The sequence below is a fragment of the Anopheles ziemanni genome, chromosome X (genome assembly GCF_943734765.1).
Source record: "Anopheles ziemanni chromosome X, idAnoZiCoDA_A2_x.2, whole genome shotgun sequence".
Taxonomy (NCBI): domain Eukaryota; kingdom Metazoa; phylum Arthropoda; class Insecta; order Diptera; family Culicidae; genus Anopheles; species Anopheles ziemanni.
Window position 1 is genome coordinate 14,244,271 of NC_080707.1, and position 10,589 is coordinate 14,254,859.

At 47.6% G+C, this 10,589-nt stretch overlaps 2 protein-coding genes across 2 annotated transcripts; one reads left to right on the forward strand and one right to left on the reverse strand.

Annotated features, from left to right (window-relative positions):
* Window positions 1-557: 557 nt before the first annotated feature.
* LOC131291117 (alpha-2C adrenergic receptor-like) lies at window positions 558-1,343 on the reverse strand. The gene has a single exon (XM_058320307.1). The coding sequence runs from the start codon at window positions 1,341-1,343 to the stop codon at window positions 558-560; it is 786 nt and encodes a 261-aa protein (XP_058176290.1).
* A 6,010-nt stretch (window positions 1,344-7,353) lies between these two features.
* On the forward strand, window positions 7,354-9,879 carry LOC131291118 (protein 5NUC-like). Its single transcript, XM_058320308.1, has 4 exons — window positions 7,354-7,574; window positions 8,132-8,282; window positions 8,353-8,609; window positions 8,676-9,879. Exons 1-4 carry the CDS (start codon window positions 7,354-7,356, stop codon window positions 9,877-9,879), a joined length of 1,833 nt encoding a protein of 610 aa, XP_058176291.1.
* Window positions 9,880-10,589: the final 710 nt, after the last annotated feature.

The window sequence follows — 10,589 nt, forward strand, 5'->3', positions numbered from 1 at the left end:
GTCGCTGTCAGAAATTCCCAGGAAATACCTCTACCAACCTGTCAGAAACAAACAGAGTCCCTTCCATCTCAAAGTTCTTGGCTCTCCTCGTATGAGTAGATAATTTCAGCATCAATAACCGGCTTTGACAGCTCTGATATCTGATCCGAAACCGTCGGCAAATAGTCGACGTGCTTGGAAGTCGAGAAGTGGTTGGCAAACCTCTCCTAACGAACCTGCGACCCGCGGGAGTTAAAAGTTGTGTTTTGAAAACCTTTCCCCCCGAGGCAGACATTAACTCCTTCGGGCGCCTGCCCGCCTGGATTCCATAGGGATCGGTGTTATCCGCCTTTGAAAAAACTCGTATCATTAGTTTTCCACTCAGGAGTCGGTTTGGTAGGTATCAGGAGTAGAGAAATATACTTCAACTCTTTAAGACTCAACAGGCGGTTTAAAAGGTATCAGGAGTAGAGAAATATACTTCATATCTAGGGCTACAGTGTACATAGTGAAAGGTGTTCTCCGCCATTGAAAAACTCAGATGTGGCAAATGATGATTGGTATCATTAGATTTCTACTCAGGAGTCCCGATACATCGAATGTATAGAGCTATTGTTGGCGTTTGGAATGTTTAGTTCTAGCATTGATGTACGTACCTGACACTGCGGCAGATCGCCCTCGGGTCGCTTCGCCTTCCAGCCGAGCAGCGGCGGGATGCAGACGAGCGCGGACATGATCCAGACGGCGGCTATCATGAACGCGGCCCGGGCCGGCGTCCGCGACTTGAGATACTCGATCGCCTTGGTGATGCTCCAGTAGCGATCGAGCGAGATCAGGCACAGGTTCATGATGGAGGAGGTGCAGAGCAGCACGTCCATCGCCGAGTGCACGTCGCACCACCAGCTGCCGAAGATCCAGTAGCCCATCAGCTCGTTCGCGAGCGAGAACGGCATGATGACGAGACCGAGAAAGAAGTCGGCCACCGCCAGCGAGGCGATGAACCAGTTCTGGATGTTCTTGAGCGTCTTCTCGGTCGCGATCGCGATAATCACCAGCATGTTACCGACGACGATGATGATCATCAGGATGGTGACGATGATGGAGGCGATGATGATGTGCGGCAGCGTGTAGCCGCTCGGGTAGGCGCCTTGCACGAGCGTAAGATTCCCGCCGTTGCCCGCCCCACTCTCCGTCCCCGCCGCCGACGCTGCCGCCGAGCCGAGGGTTTCGTTCAACATGGCGACAATGGTGCCGCCGAGCGCCAGCGAGCCACCACCGACCTCCCCACCGTACGACCCGTTCGAGCCGGCTATCGCCAGGAACTCCTCCTGCGAGATGTTGCCCGCCGACGAGACGTACTCCATAGCGCTCCACTCCTGCCCACCACTAACTGCTCGCGACTCCTCGATCCTAGCCCGCCCGGCAGCGTCTTGGTCTTGGTCTTCGAGGCCACGAGAGTCGAAATCAAAAACAAAACCAAAAACGAAAACAAAAAGGAACAAACTAAACAGCACCAATCAACACCGGAACAATCGATTACAGGCTCGCTAGTGTGCCTGCTGCTAACCCCCTACGGGACTACGACACACCCGGAAGTTCGCTCGATGGCGCGGGTCTACCACGGGAGGAGCACCACTGTACGGAGGGCTCCCCGCGCTCAGTCTGATGCATGTTTTCCTCCCTCCTCCCTCCTCCTCCTTCTCCACTTCCCCGCGCCCCCTCTTCCAACGTGTGGCGGGCGCGAGGTTGAAGCTTAGACGCGACGCTGAAGCGCTCCAAAAAAAAAAACAAAACAAACCGACGGACCGACGGCGAAGGTACACACGCACAGCACGACGTAAACACGCGCACACACACACACTAACAACTACACACGTATACGTATACACCGACACACTCACACGTACACATACACGCGGCCGGCAGTCGCGTCACGCCACCGGATCCTTCTCCCAAAGCCAGCAGTGGCTCGCCCGTTTGTGTCCGCCAAGATGGCCGAAGCAAGATGGCGGCGGGCTGGTACTGGCTGGTGGCTGGAGGCAGGAACTATGCTCTGTACACGGTGCGGAAACGGCGAGGCGAGGACGTTGCTCCTCCTTCCCCTCCACCAGACGCTGGCATCCAACCTGCTTGTTTACCCGTTTTATCCGAAACTCCGCTCCCCTGCCGCGACGCGGGCGGCCCGTCCGCAGCCGTGTTTTGACGTTTGACTTTTGTTTACTTTTTTAACTGCTAGGGTACTCTATCGACTACAGCGTTACAGCTTGGTGTCGTGCGCCCTAACTCGCCTTACTTCCCATTGTTGGCCGCTTAGCTTTGCTTAAGGTGTAGGTGATTGCTCTATTTGGAGTATGTGTGTGCGTGTGTGTGTGTATGTGTTGTTTTTCTGTTTCCTAGTCCTCGCTGCATGTGTCATGCTCCGCTCACCGGAGCACCAGGACATAAGGTGAATTGTGCGATGCGTTACAAGCAGTCCAGAACTCTGTGTCACCTCTGACCCCGTGAACCACTAAAGTCTCTTCACCTCAGCTACCAGGTAGCTTCCTTCCTTCCTGATCGCTTGCAACAGGTTGTCGACTGCCGCCGCTTCCTTGTGCTGCGCTCGGGGTATGCAGGCGCGCCCTCTGGCGGGCTACGCTTGTGGTGGGGTCGTTGGTTGGTGGCGCCACCGTGCGTGGCCCATCGCGCTCCTCCCCGCCAGGTACGCGTGGCCTCTCGCCCGCCTCTCCCTCCCCACTCCGGGTGCGTTCTCTAGGGCGCCCGTGCCAGCCGACCGGGTCGCCGCGACGTCGTCACTTTTTGCGCCGCCGGCGTCGGCGCACTGCCGCCTGCGTCTGCTTAGCGGCGCTTATCGTGTCGGCTGCACCGGCCCGGGCTGCCGCCGGCCACCGCCCCCACAGCTCACGCCGCCGCCGACCACGAGCGGCGCTGGTCGGAATGTTGGCCGCCTTCCGCTCGCTCGACCGCGGTTGCCGCTCGTGTTGCTCCCCTCGTAGTGATCTGTTGCGAAACGGAAAGAGCAGGAAGGGTACAATCAATGGTACGCTCAGATTTTGCTGATTTCATCTACTAACTACTACGCATACTACATAGATGACTAAAAACTTTGACGAGCCCTTGTGTGTTAAGACGTTGTATTATAGTCCCGTTTGGCCTATTCTCGAATACGGCTCGGTCATCTGGTGCCCATACACATCAAATTGGATACAAAGACAAGAGGCAGTACATCGGAAATGTTCACGTTATGCCATAAGAACGCCATACAATGAACATCGCCAGTTTTAAGCTACATCAAGCAAGCTTTATTGCAGAACTAATGACTACACTACACCTCACAGATCCCAATTTGACAGCTAGACATCACAGGCTACTCCATGAGACAATATGCAACACACAATACGCCCTATGAATGCGATGAATAGAATATTTAATACTATAGCCAGCCATTTTAGCTTTTTAATGACTAATGTTAAGACTCCTATTCAATAACTAAGAATAAGAATAGGACTCGACCTTTATTTAACATTACACTGTTTTCAGGGCCAATTCGTCGGTATCAAGCTGTTTTTTGTTGGTAGTAGGCAGTCAATTGCACGCGCACGGTTTTTGTTTGGCATCGTTAGGAAACACTTTGGGCTTGTTAAGTTTAACTTTGCCATTATCGGTAGCAACATTGACGCGACAACAACGCGACCTTTTCTCGTCGCGTCAATGTTGCTACCGATAATGGCAAAGTTAAACTTAACAAGCCCAAAGTGTTTCCTAACGATGCCAAACAAAACCCGTGCGCGTGCAATTGACTGCCTACTACCAACAAAGAGCAGCTAGATGCCGACGAATTGGCCCTGAAAACAGTGTAAAACATTTTGTAGGAAAAATATGTAGTCAATATGCAGCTCTCGTGAAGCCCACGCGGCGGACGGGGAATATTTTATAACAGTAAATAAACAAACAATAATTAGTCCTTCAACCACTCTTGAAGTGGTTAATTGCCGGTTTTCCTGCTAAAAAAACTTTACGGTTGTACTGATTTGATGTATTATTATTATTGTTATTATTATTATTATTATTATTATTATTATTATTATTATTATTATTATTATTATTATTATTATTATTATTATTATTATTATTATTATTTTTATTATTATTATTATTTTTATTATTATTATTATTATTATTATTATTATTATTATTATTATCATAATTATTATTCGGAACAGTGTGCAGGACTCGTCATTCGGAAATGTCATGCTTCAGCAAATACCTAAACTGATATAATAACATAACCAGTTAAAATTATTATGGTAAAATATGGAAAGTCTATGCAGTGATTATCGCGTTGCTTTAAGACCATTTAAAAACAATCGGGTTTAAAAGGCATTAACTCTAACTAATGTTAATGTATATAGTTTTTACAGTTTGATGAATATTATTTTCAATCTACTAAACTATATAAATAGTTCGATTTGACATGCATTGATTAAAGGTTACTAGCGAAGAAGATTTAAAGTTTTTCCAACCTGTCGAAATTAATCGTTCTAGCTCAATTAGTGTTCGTACTATGTCCCTTTTAATAAATACAGCTAACAAAATATTTCCAAAGCATAGCGACCTAGCTTTGCGCTGTCCAATCGAAAAACATCCTTTTTCCCTTCAGTAATAGAGTTGTTTGTTTGCTGCCATGTTATAAAATAGTACGAGGAACACAGGTTTTCTTTTAAAAATGTCTTAAGTAATGATAGCAAACGCATGTTTAGCCCATCACAATAATGCTATTCATCTCAGGTAATATAATGGACAACTCGAGTATGAATACTAAATAACAACTAAGCTTCTATTGAGAAATTAATTTGTTTTCTTCCTCAGGCCTCATCAATTTCCAATCAAACTATTAAGAACATCCTAAATAATTGTGTTAAACAGCAAACTATGATTTGTATCGTTACATGTAAAAGCCGCCTCATTATTCTAACGCAACTTACGCAAGTTGAAATAGACAAATGTTTTTCTAGTCTAGCCCTATTGCTTCTATCAAAGATAGGTAGTTTGTTATTCGTTTCTGTGCCAGTATCGAACCTCGATCATTCTTCTCATCCTTATGTTCATATCAAAGAGCTCTCAATCATTATTCAAAAAACGTCCAACGTGGTTTTGTTTAGGTAACTTTAATGAACTCAAGGTTGGTTTGAATAGAAAACATTAGTTGAAAAAAAAGTTTTACAGTATTTACCAGCTCTTGTAGGGATTTAACAAAACAATTGAGAACGACTTGAAAATATCGACAGAAAGGACAGATTAACTCTCACACCCCGAAATTTATCGTTGCAAATGACATAATGTTAGTTTTTACCATTAATTTATGATTTTTCCTTTCATCAAAAGCAAGGTTATGTCAATGACAGTTTTTATTTCACCAAAACTTACTATTGGCCTTAAAGCAATTGGACAATCATCGAATGGACTTTCAACGTTTTGTATTATTAGTTTTAACAAGCTTTGATCTTTCACCAATTTATGTATCTGTGTCAGAAAATTTAGTAGGTTTTTACCAAAACAAAATCGAGTGTGAGCTAATTTTCCGATATTTTCCTAGAAAGTCATGTCAAAAAAAGCTGTTGATAGTTAAATATGCCGTATTGAAACCTTAGTAATGGTTCAGTTTTGATTGGTTTGTTCGACGTAGAGGACGGATGGTCGGCTATTCAATTTTCATTGCGTCTGCGAAAATGGTGATGAGTTTGTTTGGTTAATTTAGTCTGCTAAGGCGAAAGGGAAAACATGTTCACACCTTGCGAACGGTGTATTTTTCTATGCGAGCGCGTACAATAAGGTTTGTCGGTCACAGGAAAACCGATGCCAACCTTGGCCGGGCGTCAAATATGGCGGCTCATTAGAGGCGACGTTCGCGCTTACGCGTCCCCCCCCCCCCCCCCCCCCCGCGTTTTGGATGCTGTTGACGACTTCATTCGGGCCGTGGAAAACCACCGCATGAGTCACCGTGCAGTGCGTACAATGGAAGTGCACACACACACACACACACGCGCGGTGGAAATCGCGTGCAAGTGGCCCATCTGGAGTGCATCGACAAGGCCGCGCGCAACCGAGCCGCTAATGACGCATTGTGCGCTTTTCCCCCCTTTCGCTCGCCGTGGGAACCAAAGAAAATGCAGCTCGGGAGGGAAAAGAGACAAACCTCGGGGGAAGGGAGGAGGGTGGTCTAATGGCGCCCAGCACCGTGCGGTCGGGCCACACACACACACACGAGGTGGTGGCACCATTGTTTGTTTGTGTTGCGCTTGGAAGGGAAAAATTTACACTCGAATGCGAATGAAAATTTCGATCTATACTTTTCTTTTCATTTCACTTGGTGCGCTTCCACCCATTTGTCAAGAATTCTGTCATCAACTCCCGAGCGAGGGAGAGATAGAGAGAGAGAGAGAGTGAAGGGAAAGGAAGGGAAAAAAGTGGTGGTGGTTTTCGTGGAATCGGAAAACTGAACTCGATCGTCGTCGCCCGACCACGGCATGTGTTTACCGTGCTTTGATATTTTCCGCCGGAAAACTGCGCCAAAATAAACAAACAAGCCTCCCCGCGCTCGTTCGAAAGATGCAGCTGCATCGGAGGGAGGAAAACTCGTCCACCAACGCACCACGCCGTGTTGACAATTCCGCGACACCTTTGATGGTTTCGCGCGAAGGTTCTTTGCGTTTATTTCGCTCGGGCGCTCGGAGGCGTGAAAAACTGGGGAAAATGCATCGAATTCACATCAGCGCACACTGATGGGACATCCATCTGCTCCCCCCCCCCCCCCCCCCCTGCTTCTTCCCCACAGACGCGTACGTCTCCGTACCCGCATCCAGTATCGCAGACCGAATATTGAACAAAATTCAAATGGAGTTACTCCACCTCGAAGAAAAACCAGCTGCCGGGTGCATTCCACTGTTTTATGTTTCGGAAAACTGAACTACGGCTTATGATTTATGTTCGTACTGCCCTCCGGCGCCAGCCTCTTGTTGCTCTATGTTTTTTTTACAAATATTTTGCATTTAAATAGCCGATGGTGCGTGACGAGCGAAGTGTCCGCTCAGTCCTAAGCAGTAAGGCATCGCTCGTTGATTGCCACTGATCGGAATCTATAGTCCTAAGTCTAAGGGCTAGGGTTCGGTTTGTTGCTCAGTGGAAGTCAGTGCGCCTCTTGAACTGGAACTCGATAGTGCCACTTCCAAGTTGAAGAATTCCTACCAAGCTGTAAGTTTAGGTTAAACCCTAATGTGTTCCCTAGAAGAACTCTCCAGAGTTGGTTTGCTTTTGCATCACATCCGACAGCACGTTGCGGGAAGTTCCAGTGTCGTTGTCCCAAGTCTTGGAACCATGCCCGCGAAGTGGTCTACCGTTCCGCTGGTGCTGCTTGCGTTGGTGATGGCCGATCGGGCCTTCTGCACGCCAAGGGAGGCTGCCTTCGAGCTGATCGTGCTGCACAACAGCGATATGCACGCCCGGTTTGAGCAAACCGGAGCTTACGGCGAAGAGTGTAAACCGTCGGATGTGGCCAACAACCGCTGCTACGGTGGATTTGCACGTGTCGCACACAAGTGAGTATGTTCGCCATGTGTTCGTGAAAGTGTACAAAGTGTTAAGCACTGGAAATGGAATGTATAAGTCTGCTGAAATATCTTATTTGGTGGTTAGAGAACTATGATAAAGAATTAGAAACTATCAGAGATGTTAGTTTTTGAATGACAACAACAGAAAAAACTGTGCTTGGACTATAAATACCTATCTCACTCGAGATTTAGTCAACACTTCCTTAGCCAAGTATCGAGAGAAAGATAGAACCTCATCAGATGTTAGATGAGGCTCCGGAGTGTTCTGGACATGTCTTACTGTGATAGGACGCATCCTCATAGAACCTCATCAGAAATTAAATGAGGCTCCGGAGGGTTCTGGACATGTCCTACTGTGATAGGCCGCTAGTGAAGTCCGCATACACCATTGCTAGGGTTGCATGGTTACGAACTTCTACAAGTTTGAGGACCCTGCATTCCAATTATAAAATTGGATATCTATCTGATATATAGATGGCAACGTGAACTACGGATAGTTTCGCCACATAACATAACGACGGTATTTTTCGTGTGTAATTTGGCAGAGTACGAGAATATAGGCGGGCAGAATTGTTCGGGGGTCTTCCAGTACTATACCTCAACGCCGGCGATACCTACACCGGGACAGCGTGGTTCACAGTGTACCAGAACACCATTGCAGCCGCCTTTCTCAACCGACTCCAACCGGATGCCATTGTAAGTGAAGCGCTTTGTGGTTGAACCTTGTTTTTATATCGCTCTATCTGTTAAAAACATCCTTATCAAGAGCCTTGGAAACCACGAGTTCGATCTTGGAGTGGATGGGCTGGTACCGTTCCTGAACGAGGTGAAGTTTCCGGTGGTGGTAGCCAACCTTAACCTTTCCAACACGCCAACGATGCGCAACATCAGTGCACTTCGTCGGTCGACGGTTTTTACGAAAGCCGGTGTCCGGGTCGGAGTGATCGGTTATCTGACACCGGAAACGAAGCAAATAACGCCGGCCAGCACGGTCGCGTTTACGGACGAGATTAAGGCAATCAAGTGAGTGAGCGTGAGAGAATGGCGGCACGGGGCACGATCGTACACATCGCATTGTTCCTATTTCAGCATCGAAGCGGCGGCACTGAAGGCGCAAGGTGTGAACATTTTGATCGCACTCGGCCACAGCGGACTGGAGCGCGACCGAGCGATTGCAGCCGGGTGCCCCGAGGTCGATGTGGTGATCGGAGGTCATTCGCATACGTTCCTTTACAGTGGCACCGTGCCAGATGTGGACGTACCGGCCGGCCCGTACCCGGTGATGGTGACGAATGCCGTCGGGAAGCAGGTGCCAGTCGCACACGCGTACGCGTACACGAAATACCTCGGCTGTTTGCATCTGCAGTTCGATGCGGATGGGAACCTGATGACAGTGAACGGCAATCCGATTCTGCTGAACGGTAGCGTCCATCGTGAGGCCGACGTGCTACGGCTGCTACAACGATTCCGGCCGGGTGTCATGCAGCTGGGCTACCAGATTGGGCATACGAACGTGCATCTCGACGCGAGCCGCTGCCGCTTCGAGGAGTGTAACATCGGCAATATGCTCGCCGACTCGCTGGTTGCCGTAAACGCGGACAACTACAAGAAATCCGACGACGGAGACTGGACCAACGCTGCAATCGGGTTTATCCAAGGTGGCAGCATACGAGCATCCCTGAGCGTGGGTGCAATTTCCAGGAAGGACATCAAAACGGTACTACCATTCGGTAACATAGTGGCAGTGACGGAGCTCAACGGGACCCAGCTGCGTCAGATACTCGAGCACAGCGTACACCGGTACGACGGCGTGACCGGATACGGGGAGTTTCTGCAAATGGCCGGTGTGCACGTCGTCTACGACCTATCGCGTCCACCGCTAGAGCGAGTGGTTGACGTCGAGGTACGATGCGCCCAGTGCAAGGTCCCCAGGTACGCACCACTGAAGGATGATGCATCGTATCGCGTTATCGTGAGCCAGTTTCTCTACCAAGGTGGTGACGGATTTACCATGTTTGCCGATTCCGACCACGAACAGCTGCTCTACGGAGAGTACGAAATCGCTGAACAGTACCTGAAGCACTACTCGCCCATCTATCCGGCCATAGAGAACCGCATTCGCTTCGAGTGTCAACTCGACAGTGGTCCACCTAATTCTACCACGGTCGAACTAAGCGACTACGATAGGAATATTGCAAACCTAGCTTTCGTCTTCCTTGGTATGATAATTATGGCAACGCTGCTAGAATCGATTCGTTACTTCTTCATGATAACCTTACCTCCAGTGGGTTAAAACTAAACGATAACTTTATCCTCGCTTGAAGCCTCTAAGCTGCAGATTGCTTAGGTTTCATCATTGATGTGGGATGTGCATCACGAAGGACAACGTACAAGGTTGATTAATTAGTCTTTACACTTTCATTAGATATCTTTGTATTCTCCGATGAACGCTGTCTTTACTCCGGCTTTATAGCGAGTGCTTTGTGGAGATGGGTAATATTAACTCTATTTTACCAATCAATTGGTATCCTTTGTTCCAACGTCGCGCTATAATCTGATAGTGCTTTTTAGTAAAGTCATTAGAACCATTGGGCTTTATGAATCTTTCACCAAAGATTCATTCAGATGGATTCATGAATTGTAATGAATCTTTGGAAACCTTAATTAATCTTCATGAATCTCCATGATTCTTTCATTGGCGTGGATCATGCGACCACAAAACAAGGAAGTCCCTCTTCCCATTTTTGTGCCATACTTTTCATCATTTGATGTACCTTTGGGACTCATGAATCTCTCATCCAAAGATTTATGAATCTCTAAAACACAAAGAGTCATTCAGATTAATGAATCTGAATCTGAATTACACAACTTTACTATTGATTCTTACCAAGTTCATGAAAAATTGGCAAAACCCCAAACGAATTTAAATCATCATTCCTACTTTCTAAATGAAGAAAAATTGTCCTAAAACGTGAAAAATTTGATTCCATAGTAGCGCATTTG